We start from the raw sequence: 13824 nt of genomic DNA, 5'->3' as shown, positions 1-13824 counted from the left end.
GTGGTAATGTACTTCTAATTTCATAGTGAAAAGAATGAGAACTCCAAATCTAGAGTAACACAACTGAAAGTTGCATCACACATGCTTTATGCAACTAAACATAATTTACAAGGACACAATGTGACTTATCAGTCTGGTATATACTCTCTTTTAAACAATATGTGGTATAAAATTGCTTCTGAACACAGAAAACATTTATAACTTAAGCGTACAATCCAAGAAGTTCCTTATTTATGACACTTCATATCAAACCAACCAGACTGAGAAATAAGCATTCTGAGTAGGAAGTAATGTTTAAAATAACTCTTGAACACAATGCATGCACGCCATGCTGATAAATGCAAACGCTTTTATATAACCCTCAAATCAAATTAAAGAGACACTTCTTGGCAGAGACATACTTAAATCATTCTACATTTCCTTTTTCTCTCATGTGAAAATGTCACCTTAAGAATAATTTTTTAGGAATGAATGAGTGTTTTTTTTTTATTATTATTATTATTATTATTCCGAGTGTCTTCAGATAAATTGTCTGCCAAGATTTTACTGATAGGGGATTTAGAGTTCTTTGGGCATTTATTACAACTCTTTGACATTATCAGTGAAAATGTCTGCAGTACCTAAAATAATTATTCTTTGATTATCTTGACATAGAGTGTTTGTTTTCAATTTCATTAAGATGAAAACAGCTATCTAGTGTGTACAATTGTCTCACCTTAAATCATCAACATTGCTACCAACAGCTGCGAGCTTCAACACACTCTCACTGAAAATACAACAGAGCTCTTATAAATTTTATTCACCTTTCCCTAGCAACTGAAAACACACAAAACCCTTCTATTAATCCACATGAATGTGTTGTTGCTGTTTAAAGAAAATCCACCATGGGGAGTGTTGTGATACTTTTGCCGAAAACTGGGTTTGATTGGTGAGAATGTGCCAACCACTGGAAGGTGAGAAAGAAGTGTTTTATAACGGAGTGAACAGTAAAGGTTGGGCATGAGATGAAACTCAGAAGCTCCAAAGAACAGGATAAAAGTCCTCGCAGAAGAACAGCAAATAAGGGGGAGTTAAATTATGTGTGGCCTTGTAAGCCACATTCTGCCACCGGGATTTTATTCCCACCATAATCAGAAGTCACTGGAGTATTTTAAGCACAAAGGTGACTTGAGCTGATTGATGCTTTTAAAAGATCACCCTGACTGCCAGGTGAAGGATGGCTGTAGGAAAGCGAAAGGAGGGACAGGAGGTGACAGTGGCTTATATGAGATTTCCTCTGAAGGTCTTGAAGGCATCGTGACCTAATGTCACTTGGGGGGTAAATAAATCAGGTGTTTTTTCCATGGTCTATTTATCTCCCTCCTTCGAGTATCTTTGCAGATGATGTTAGTAAATAAATTGCAAAGCAGAGGGATTGCTATTAGGCTGCCTACAAATCAAATTGGCTTAGAGCTGTGGTGGCAGAGAAATAATAAGCTTCCAGAAAAAACTTTACCCAAAAGCAAGCTCCATATACTTGAGGTTTCTAAAAAACAAAGCTGCATGTGAAAATCTTACCAGCTGTATTTATCACGTTTCCTAGATTATTTAATTATTTTTGTGGTGACCTCACTGAGTTGAACTCCACATTTTATTATCAATATTGTGGGCACATGCACACCTCAAGACAGTTTAAACTATTGAAATACATTATCATGTCCCTCATTATTAATTATTATGAAGAGGAACTAAGCAAAGGGATATGTGACATGAAGTTGATTTTGCTCATAAGAAAACATACTAGATGAAAAATAACTTCTTATAAGAGAATAACATTTATGTAGATATTTTTTAAACTTTTTTTTCAAGTAAAGCTATATGCAAAATTCTAAAACATAAAAGAGGTAAATAGGGGTAAAGTGGGGTGCTTGTGTGGCTCAGTTGGTTGGGTGTCTGACTCTTAATTGCAGCTCAGATCATGATCTCATGTTTGTGAGGTGGAGCCACACGCTCAGTGGGGAGTCTGCTTCTCTCCCTCTCTCTCTCTCTCTCTCGGCCCCTCCCCCCACTTGCACGTGTGCTCTCTCTCTCTAATAAATAAATAAATCTTTAAAAAAGAGAGATAAATTATGTGTATTCATACAAAGACATACTATGCAGCTTTTTTTTTTTTTTTAAGATTTTATTTATTCACTAGAGAAAGGGAAAGAGAGCACACAAATGGGGGAGGGGCAGAGAGAGAGGAAGAAGTAGGCTCCACACTGAGCAGGTACCCTGACACGGGGCTCGATCCCAGGACCCTGAGATCATGACCTGAACCGAAGGTAGACGCTTAACCATCTGAGCCACCCAGGCGCCCCACAGCTATTATTTTTATGCAGTTATTTATAAAGACATATCTTCATGAAAACGAAAATTGCAATTTATTCCAAATAATTAAATATTTACTGAGCATCCTACATTTGAGGCACTGTTTTAGGAGTTTGGGTAAGATAGCAAAGAAGATAGGCAAGGTCCTATTCATAGTGTATGTAGATATCCAAGGAACCAGACAGACAATAATCAAGCAAACAAATAAATGTACAAAACATTTCCACCTAGCCAACTGATCTGCACAAAATAAAACAAGGTCGTGCATTACCAAATCCATGGGGGAGGCAAGATACTTTAGACTGTGTGGTCAGGGAAGGCTTCTCTGAGGAGGTGACTTTTGAGCTGAAACCAAATAACTACAAGAGCCAGACAAAGTGCAGTATCAGAAGAGAACATTCCAGAAAGAGGCAGAAAAGGGTGCATGCCCTCAACTGAAAGAGCATGACATGACAGAGGACAGAAGGAAGGCCTGGACCAGGTGGAAGATGAGGTCAGTATTGTCCATTTGGGCTGCCATAACAGATTATGTACCATAGATTGGGAGGCTTGTGAAGAGCAGACATTTATTGCTTTCCGTTCCAGAGGCTGGGAGCCCAAGAACAAGGCGCTGTCAGACTAGTGTCTGGTGAGGGCCCATTTCCCGGTTCACAGATGGCGTCTGTGAAGGCCATCATCTTGTAACCACACACACACTTGGGAGTGTCCTCACTTGGGAGAGGGAGGAGGGCTCTCTTTTATAAGGGTGCTAATCGCATTCGTGTTGGCTCTGCCCAGGACCCAATCACCTCCCAAAGCCCTGCCTCCAAACAGCATCACACTGATAATCAGGTTTGTTCATATGAATTTTGGGGTTCACAAGGATTGAGTCTACACAGTCAGTGATAAAAGACTGGTAGGACTATAATAAGCATTATAGGAAGATAGTCAGATACAATCATTTAGTGAAACAATCTATCATAGCATCGAAGCAGGGAAGTGATGTCATCTGATGTCTTTTTTTTTTTTTTTTTAATATCATTCTGGACTCTAGGTAAGAATTTGTGTTGGCTTGATTGTATATTTGCCTTACATCTGTGGGTTTTCAGCTCTCCAGGATCCATCTCCCCTTCTTAATGGTATCTCTGTCTTTTTGGAGAAATTACCTTTGCCTATTGGACAGTTTCATCAGGGGCTCAGTATTAGGGTTGTCCAGAGAAACAGAAAAGGATGGAATAGGATGAGTGTGTATAGTACTCTCCAGAAAGTGAGACAGAGAGAGAGAGATTAAACAACATCTATGTCTATCTATTTATCTATACATCTATTTATATAGAGAGAGATTGAGAGAGATTCATTTTAAGGAATGGGCTCATGCCACAATAGTGGAAGCTGCCAAGTCCAAAATCTGTGGGGCAAGTCAGCCAGCTGAAGAGCCAGGGAACTGATGTTACAGTTTGAGACCAAGGACGATTTGCTGGCAAAATTCCCTCCTCTTTGGGGAAAGTGAGTCTTTACTCTTAAGGCCTTCAACTGATTGGATGAGGCCTACTCATATTATAGAGGATAATCTGTTTTACTCAAAGTGTACTGATTTAAATGTTAATCTCATGTGAAAAATGCCTTGGAAGCAACATCCAGACATATTTCACCAAATATCTGGGTCCCATGGCCAAGCCAAGTTAGCACATAAAAGTAACCATCACAGACTCCATCCCTTCTAGACAAAGAGCGAGCATGTCGTTCAAGCTAGGTCAAGCATGTGTTGTCTCCCGTGACTATGCATCTGAGTAGAGGTCACAGAAGTACATCCTGTCCCCTAGTCCACCCAGACCACATGATCCTGCCCCTCCACCCACAACACAGAGTTGTGTCTTGTGCTTTCTAATATCCATTACGAACCCATTTAAACAAGCCACCAGGTGATTCTGGGAGGCCCCAGTGAACACCCCCTACTTCGCTTTTCTATGGGTCAGAGTCATTTGGTTGGTTTGAAAAACAAAAACAAAAACCAAGAACAACAACCCACAAACTCAAACTGCCTCCAACAGGCTCCAGATATTTGGAAAGACATGCATCACATTACTAATGGACATCCTAGAAATCGGTCTTTGAGGATTAATGGGTTCCAATGTCTAATGTGTATAATTAAAAAAAAAAAATTTCCTCTTAATTTACAATTAGCAACCAATCCTTTTTAAATTGAAATAAATAATGAAAAAAATGTTTAAATTAGCAAGTGGAACTAAAGCAGAATTTTAAATATTATGCGGAGTGGAAGCCCCATCTTTATTGGCAGTAGAAGTCCCAGAGGCACCTCTGCAGAACAGAAGGTTTTTGTGGGACAACGTGAGAAACTTACTGAAATCCATTGTTTTTGTATTCATAGAGAAAGAAAGAGCAGGATACTTACTTCCCTGGCACACATTTACAATTTGATCCATTGATATATTTTTGGCTCGCAGAATTACCTTGTGGCATTTTGCATCAGCTGCTGCCTCTTCCAAAAGCAATAATATAGGGCACAATTAATTCAGCACAAGCGGTGACTGGGCCAAATCTGTTTACTTAAAAAATGAATCTACTGCTCTTCTCAATAAAGGTACTGAATTTTTTTTTTAAAGGGCCATACTGAATTAATTATGAATACCACAGTCAGAACATATACAACTCAAGCTTCTAAAGCTGAAATTTCACTGAAAATTAGCTAGACATTTAACAACTAGTGTGAATTAGCTACTTCCATGAGCCTCTGAGTAAAGACCTAGCCAGGTGAAGGAAATCCAGAGCAATGATAATAATATCAATAGCTAAGGGGCGCCTAAGTGGTTCAGTTGGTAAAGCATCTGCCTTCGGCTCAGGTCATGATCCAGGGTCCTGTGATCAAGTCCTGCATCAGGCTCCCTGCTCATCGGGGAATCTGCTTCTCCCTCTACCCTTCCCCCCTGCTTGTGATCTCTCTCTCCTACACTCTCTCTCAAATAAATAAATAAAATCTTAAGAAAACATCAAGAGCTAATATTACTAATTCCCCGCTGTTGGCTAGGAACAAGTTAAGTGTGCTGCATGAATCTTCTTTTCTACAACTCACAAAATCCCATAGATTAGATTTTATTAACCCCATTTTAGAGAGGACAAATTCAAACTACTGTTGAGCGATATTAAGGAACGTCTGCAACATCACGCAGGGTTCAGGATGGACTCCAAGGTGTCATGAACTGTCTTACATCATGACAGCAAGCACCTTTGTAAACTGCCCATCAGAGTTCCAAAAATGTTCAAAAAGTTATAGACATTACGTCCAAGTTGCAAGATACTGTGCCTCTTCTCTTTATAGCTTTTCATAGGAAAACACATCTCCAGTGTTAATTTAAAATAGTATTGGAACAAACTCTTGAATACGAAGAGTCAGACTTCCTTCTTTTACTGAGAACAGTGACTTATTTCCTTTAACTAATAGTAATAAACTCAATCCTTCCTCTTGTTTTTCAGTCTTTAATTGTTCCAGATATTGGAAGGTATCTTCACATTGTTTTATAAATGGAGATACAATACCAGTTGAGCTTATTCAATGTAAATTTTGACCAATGATGAAAAGAACAAATGATTCTTTTGCTCACTTATAATTTCACATCGCAACCTTCAGAATTACCACAATACAAAATCTTAGTCTACCAACATTTGCTAAATTCTAGTTTTTTGTGTGTGTTTGGCATTTAACTCATGTTTCCTTCCTTGAACCTGAAGCTCCTTTGATGGTTTGTGGCTGGCGGCGTGTGTGTGAGACAGTTGGTGGGGGAAGAAATGGCAGATGATGTAGTATGTTCACTCCACATGTATTGTTTCTCACTGTCCCTTTCAACCCTCCAAGACAATCTTCTCATTACAAGGTTATGGGCAGTCTGGGTAATTGCCAGTCTTTTCTTAATCCATCAATGTGTTGCCTTAAAAAGAGCTCCACAGAACACATTTTGAAATAACTGGCCTAAAGACTGTGAGAAGACCATTTAATATTTGGAACATGGCTACAAGGTGAAGGAGGCATTATGAACAATGTGCTGAGACAATTAGAAACCGAAACTCTCTCCAGCAACAGGGAAATACGCTTACTTTCCCTACAGTACCTATTAGACTCTACTGGACAGATAAAGACCAAATAAGACAGTGCTTGCCACTATTCGCATTTGCAAACACCGTTAAGTGTATGAAAAACTTACATGTACCATGGCTAATATTTGCATAATATTTCCTGAAATATTTCCTGAAATACAAGCTTAATACATGGAACAAAGTGGAGAGGTGGGGGGTTAGTTCTCAGAGAAGTTCAGGCGCAGACTCAAAGCTCTGCATGGCTGCTGGGTTGCACTAGGCAAGTTACAAGACATGAGACTGGAACGTGGTCGGGTGCAAAATGGCTTTAAGTGACATGCGAAACACTTTGGGAGCTCATTTGGTATATGACGGGAATATTGAAGCTTTTTATTTTAAACTGTGAACGATCGGATTGGAATTGTATTTTCAAAAACATAACTGCCTTCAGGGAGATGATGCTCTGGCATCTAGAGTTGAGAGTATGTCTTTTTTTTTAAAAGATTTTATTTATTTACTTATTTAGAGAGAGCATGCGAGTCAGGGGAGGGGCAGAGGGAGAGAGAGAGAGAGAGAATCTCAAGCAGACTCCGCACTGAGCGCAGATCCCATGCAGGGCTCGATCCCAGGACCCTGAGATCGTGACCTGAGTCAAAACCAAGAGTCAGCTGCTTAACTGACTGAGCCCCCCAGGTGCCTGGAGAGTATGTCTTTCAATGCATATTTTGGCAGTGGAACTGGGCATTGCACATATGTGAGTAACATCCTATAGACAGTGCAGAAGGATCTGTGGAAACTGATGGAGTTTGGTGTAGGGGTCAGTGAAGTCAAGGCCCGAATCCACAATGACCTCAAGGGTAACAGGAGGTGAACAAGAGAAGGATGAACACATTAGAAAGGATAATGAGGCATCTGTGGAAAACACACATAAAAATATCTAGAAAAAGTGAGAAATGCAAGCTTGGAGGTCAGGAAAGATTCTAAGTCAGAACACACTCCCACAACACACAGATCATCCCTATTTGAAGAAAAATAGAACCCTTTATTATTGATGGTTTGATGACTCTTAGTGAAAACTATAGTGAAAAAAAAGTTTCAAAGGATAGAAGTCTGGAAAATCACCAAGATTTAAGAATAAGCAAAAAATAATAATAATAATTAAACAAATACATAAGTAAAAAAAAATTAAGCAGAGAGATTTATTTAGGAAAAAACCCAAAAACCAAGCCATCAAAGATATAGGAGAAACCAGAGCAGGGCCATGAGGGGAGAAGAAGAACTGGTAGTTTCATAAAAGAGGAGAGGAGGACGTTCCTGGATTGCTTGATGAGCATGAGTCAAGAGGAAAGTATCAATGTTGTCCATCACTGCAGATCACCGCCACTCCCGTAATAACTGGGGAAGTGTCTCTGGAAGGGGAGAACACCATAAATACAGCAGAGGGCCTGTCTTTGACAGTTTCATGAAAACCAGAGTTCTTTAAGACAGATTATATACACGTGCTTGTAGGTAGACAGTCCTGGGACCCAACTCAACAGGGATGCAAAGAGCTCACTGGAGCGTGGATCCTAGCTCCTAATGACCATTCTGGCAAGCACGAAGTAAAGGGAGGTACATCCAGGAAACACACAGATAATACATCTATATCATATTAATACTACAGTGTTTCTCTCCAGGGACAAATTACTCAGCAAAATACCAACCAACCAACCAAACAGGATCGACTGTTCAATCATGAAAGAAAAGAAAGTGTGAGCATTTGCTGTGTCTTTGCACTTCAAGAGAAAACAAACAGAGCTGAGGGTTCTGTACTCTCCAAAATCTACGGGAGTTTTCCATAACATCATGAAACTTCAACCAGACAGGCATAATAACAACTTCATAGAGTCAGAAAGTGAGAATAAATTTACACAATACTGAAAAGGATTCATCTCATCCTACTTATGTCCTCAATTAGCACAGAGTTGAGCATACATCAGGGGGCCAGGACATACTTATCAAATTAGTAAGTGAATTTTTTAGAAATTTTCAGAATGACAAATTACTTTAATACCCTAGAGACATCAGATCTATGTATTTACATATTCAATATAATATTAATCTTAGTGTCTGTGAAGACCATCTTCTGTTGTAGAAAAACAGATAAAACAGTTACTGAATAAGTTTCTCTATAAACACATGGTTATTTGTATTTCAATAAATAGTCAATTTTTAGTTTTGTTATATCCTGGTTCATGAGTTAAACACTGTACCAGACTTCCTTTTAAAGTTTTTGTGAGCTGATAAATTCTGCATGCATTGTGGCAGAACTAAGAATGGTTTTTCAAGTCAAGAATACCACTGAGGTAATTGGTGGAAAATTTCACATCAACACAGAAGGTGAGCAGGTGTCAAAGCTTTCAAAATTTGAAGAATTAGTTCAGAAAAGGATCAGCAAGTATGTAATTACAGTCATCATGTCTTGTTTAGCTGACATAAATGGTTAGTTCTCTCACCCTGAATAGCAAGATTTTATTTATTGAAATTTCCAGAAATTTTAGCAAAATATGTAAAGGAAACTTTTAAGAAAGGAAATGTTTTTTTAGTGAAAGGGAAAGACATAAACACAGCAATTTGAATGTGAAGCTCAAAAACTGGCTCTAGTTCTTAACGCTTGTGAAACTGGGCGGGGGGAGGGGGGAGTGGGGAGGGTCCAAAGCAGCATATGCAGAAAAGAGCCAGGAAGCCTGATGTCCACACCATGGGAGATTTCAGTTTCCAACAACTGCCACAATAAGATTTCCATCCCTAGATGTTCTAACAATGTGACTTCTATACTCCTCCTATCAGGACATGGTACCTACTGATAGTCCTTGACTCTGGCTGAGGTTTAACTACAACAGAAGGGACACTGTAGATTGCAAGCCAATTCCTACAAGTTCTGCCTCATCCCCTTGGGAAGCTAGTTCTTGAATCCAATGCCTCGGTGTGAGAAGCCCCAACAGCCAGAGGGAGACCTGCGTGGAGTGGGACTGAAGCTTCTGCTCACAGCCCTGGCTGGGCTCCAGCCAACAGTTAGAATCCACATGCCAAATGAACCATTCTAACACTGGTACCCAAGCCTCAGGTAAGGATCCTCAGCTGCTGCTGCGTGGAGCAGAGTCCGCCCAAACTGCAGCTTTTATGAGCAAATTTAAAAACTGTGATTTGAAGCCACTGGGTTTTGGTGATTGTTTTATGCAGTGATTGATAATCAGAACAGGTGCTTAATTCTGCAAGTACATATAATTTTTTCTATGTGGCAGTAAAAATATACCCTTTATAATAAATAAATATTTGCCATCACTATTCAAATATGTAAAATTAAAATTCTCCATTTCACAGAATGTTAAAGAAAAGGTCAGTCTAGTAAAAGGGATGATGAAGCATAAAGTTTGATCATTCTGGAATTTATAGCAGGGCATTTAATTCAAGAGACATGATTTTAAAAGAAAATGGTTTTTTATGTATTCGTTGTAAGGCCATAAAAAGTTACATAAACTCTATGTCAGAGATCTCATCTCTCAAGTGACCTTAAGAGTGGCAGCTACCCACCAGGATTGCAGTTAATATCCCTGAAGACTTTTGCCCAGTTCATGACACATGGAACAATCTATATAACCATTAGTCCCTAGTACCATTTATTTTCATTCCCCCAAATATGGAGCATGGCCTCATCTATAGTGCACTGAATGGGAATGAGAGAGATGCTCCGTCGGCCATCTGGAAGAGAGAGGAACGGATGCTCAGAAGGGCTTTACAAAGTCAATACCCTCTGCTTGTCGGGCAGCGACCTGTGCCTCTTCCCTCAAGCTATCAAGTACTGTTAGCATCACCGCACTGAGCCATCGACTCCAGTCACTGTGTCACTATGCCCCTTCTCTTGGGGACCTCATGGATATGACAGCTACATAAATCAACTCAAAAATAAATACTTAAAATATTTTTCCTCATAATATCAATTAAGTTTTTCCAAGAAAAAAATTAATGTTCACTATCATTAATAGTCGTCTTACTGGAATATTCCACAAAATCCTATCGTGACATATAACTTTAGGTGATCTACAACTATTTGTCTACACAATTTCTACATTAGCCTTTTGTCTTCAAACTTACTCCATAGAGCTGAAAATTCAATTATACTTTTCTTCATTAAGTGCACATCGTAACTTTTATTCTTTTTTTCTCCAGCTTTTTTTTTTTTTTTCTTCACATAGACCAGTAGTTATTTATGCTGGAAGACACAACAGTGAATCTCAGCCATTTAAGATTTACCAAATCTTAAAGTAAGGATCAGACATGCAACATTGCATAAGAAGAATCCTTAGCAGGCATAGAACGCAATGTCATTTACACTTAAGAGAAGGAATTTTTTTTTTCATATTTTAAACATCTCAAATACAGAGAGGATACCCCAAACCACAGTTCTTACACATTTGAGAAAAAAAAATTGAATACCTTCCAATAAATTCTGACATCATGAGCCACGTTACTCACCCAGAAAGCTGAATGCTTTCCAGAGGAACTTCAAAGACATTCACCCCCTAGGAATTTAGCTTCTCTAAAAGAGAATTATTATTATTTTTTTTTACTTTTAAGGGAGAAATTGATATTTTAGTTTATATTTGCCTTACAATTTCTATTCTTAGGTATAAATATTTATCACCCAGCTAGGTCCGAGGTGTGAATTCCAGGCTAACAGCAACTTAGAGCTCTATTAGAATTTTAAAAAAGAGGCAAAAACAAAAACAAAACAGAAGCAAAATCGAGGGGCGCCTGGGTGGCTCAGTCTTTAAGCGTCTGCCTTCGGCTCAGGTCACGATCCCAGGGTCCTGGGATCGAGCCCCGCATCGGGCTCCCTGCTCGGCGGGAAGCCTGCTTCTCCCTCTCCCACTCCCCCTGCTTGTGTTCCCTCTCTCGCTGTCTCTCTCTCTGTCAAATAAATAAATAAAAAATCTTAAAAAAAAAAAAAAAAAGAAGCAAAATCGAGCATACCAGATACATATTCATGCCTTACGTTTCTGCTTCTTTAAAACACATCTTTAAGGGATAGATATTTGCATTTGGGATTCATTAGCTTCCACCTCCAAACAGCCAAGCGCAATCTCCAATAACATCGTAGGATGTTAAGAGGCTGACAAGTATCCTGTTGGCCCGTGTGTCTTCTGAGTTAGGACTCTACGTTTGTTGATTTGGTGAACTTAAGGAAATGCTGAAGCTATTTCTTGGAGTTTCCTAGAATAGGTTGGCAACTGAACTCGGTTATGATTTATAGGTGGGAAAAGAAAATAATCAGTGTCAAATGAACGGTGCATCATGACACACTTCGGACTTTGTAAATGATGCAGTAATGCATGGTCACCAAATTTTGCCATACTCTCTGAAAATGGTTTTAGACATAAATACCTTTCAATGTCCATATAGTGAAGTTTGCTCTTCTCTGCTAATATGTCTACAAACTACTAGAATTGGATCTCACTGAGGATAAAGAGGTATAAGTGAAGGGGAAAGAATGCGAGCACATTTACCGGAGTTCTCAATTCAGGGATGGCAGCTTGGTAGGTGAGCGGGCGACAATCAGGTGTGTTTGGCACCAGGACACAAGGAAGAAACACAGGACCCAAGTCATCTCCGTCCAGAACGTCCACTGTGAGGGTAGTGGTGGTGGTTCGCCGTTCATTCAGATTTTGTGCACGGTCCTATGAGAGGAAAAAGGAAAAAAACACAAAAAACAATGAGATGGATCCAACATTTTCTTCAGCTTGACTAGACAGTAGACAGGTTTCTTCCCGATTATAGGCCCCAACCACTCTTAGGGCATTTACTTTAGAAAACTTGCAACTGTACATGCTTTCTCTGCCCTTTGAGATGGCAATCTTCCTGCAGCTCAAACTTCTGCCAGTTTTATAATCCAGCACTCTGTCTCAAGGATCTGGGAGCCATAATCACCAAAGAAGACAGACCCCCACCTCTCAGTCTCCGTGGGAGGGCAGGAGCCTAAGGTCCATAGGAGGCTTGCTCCAAGGTATGAAACTATCTCCCATCCTTGAAGTACAACACAATGTCACTTTTCCTTTGAGAAGGCCACTTAGCAAACACAGTTGGCTCTTGATTCCTCTACCCCACGCCCACCCAGCTCTGTCTTTGATTTTTGATGATGTTTCAAGCAATGTAGACAAATTTTAGGGGCGCCTGGGTGGCTCAGTCATTAAGCGTCTGCCTTCAGCTCAGGTCATGATCCCAGGGTCGGGGGATCAAGTCCCACATTGTGCTCCTTGCTCAGCAGGGAGTCTGCTTCTCCCTCTCCCTTTGCCCCTCCCTGACTCGTGTTCTCACTCACACTCTTTCTCTCTCTCCCTCTCGCTCACACTCTCCTAAATAAATATTTTTTTTTAAAGAAAAACTTTAGATAAATTTTGGTTATTTCTAAAAACAAACAACAACAACAACAAAAAACAAAAAAAAACCCAAATTCTCAGAAAAGTAAAATGAAGGGAGAAAAAAGGGAAGAGAAGAAAACCTGGCAGGTCTGCTGCACTTTTAACAGAGAAATGTTTAATGGCTCACACAAGCATTTCTGTTATCAAGTATTTTGAGACCAGCACTGCTGGTCTTCAGGGAGTGCACTGTTGTCACTGAAATAAACTAGTTTTCTGAGCTTCTAGATGATATTTTTTATTTTGCTTCTTCATTCTTTGGGACTCTAAAACTAGAGTTTCTAGGAAGAGTGACCTTGCAGCAATTATGGCAATTATCTGTTCAACATTCACTCTTTCCCACGACACATTGTATTGCCAAGAGAGCAGGGATTTTTTTTTTTTTTTTTCTTGTTTGGTTTTTCCCAGTTTTACTGAGATATAATTGACATATAGCACTGCATGAGTTTAGGGTGTGCAATGTAATGATTTGACATACATATACGTGAAAGGATTTTTACAATAGGTTTAGTTAGCATCTATCATCTCATACAGGCACAGAAAAAAAAAAGAAAAAAAAAATTCTTGTGAGGAGAACTCCCATCTGGACTCTTAGCAATGCTCTAGCCCTTCTTTCAGTGGACTTGAGCTCAAACTGCATTCCTGGTCCTTCTTTTTTTTTTTTTTTTTTTAATTTTTTTATTGTTATGTTAATCCCCATACATTACATCATTAGTTTTAGATATAGTGTTCCATGATTCATTGTTTGTGCATAACACCCAGTGCTCCATGCAGAATGTGCCCTCCTCAATACCCATCACCAGGCTAACCCATCCTCCCAACCCCCTCCCCTCCAGAACCCTCAGTTTGTTTTTCAGAGTCCATCGTCTCTCATGGTTCTTCTCCCCCTCCGATTTCCCCCCCTTCATTCTTCCCCTCCTGCTACATTCTTCTTCTTCTTTTTTTCTTTCTA

The 13824-nt window shown here is 39.5% G+C and overlaps 1 protein-coding gene across 4 annotated transcripts in view; it reads right to left on the bottom strand.

Moving 5' to 3' along the window:
* LOC116625425 (protocadherin-15-like) overlaps positions 1–13824 on the bottom strand; it is a 1687848-nt gene that overhangs the window by 440551 nt on the left and 1233473 nt on the right. For all 4 annotated transcript variants that reach the window (XM_032393940.1, XM_032393941.1, XM_032393942.1 and 1 more), the window contains one exon: positions 11964–12134. In XM_032393940.1, coding sequence (XP_032249831.1) covers positions 11964–12134 — 171 coding nt within the window. The remainder of the gene's footprint in view (positions 1–11963; positions 12135–13824) is intronic.

This window comes from Phoca vitulina, unplaced genomic scaffold (assembly GCF_004348235.1).
Source record: "Phoca vitulina isolate PV1807 unplaced genomic scaffold, GSC_HSeal_1.0 scaffold78, whole genome shotgun sequence".
NCBI lineage: Eukaryota > Metazoa > Chordata > Mammalia > Carnivora > Phocidae > Phoca > Phoca vitulina.
This window is presented reverse-complemented; position numbering and strand designations above follow the sequence as displayed.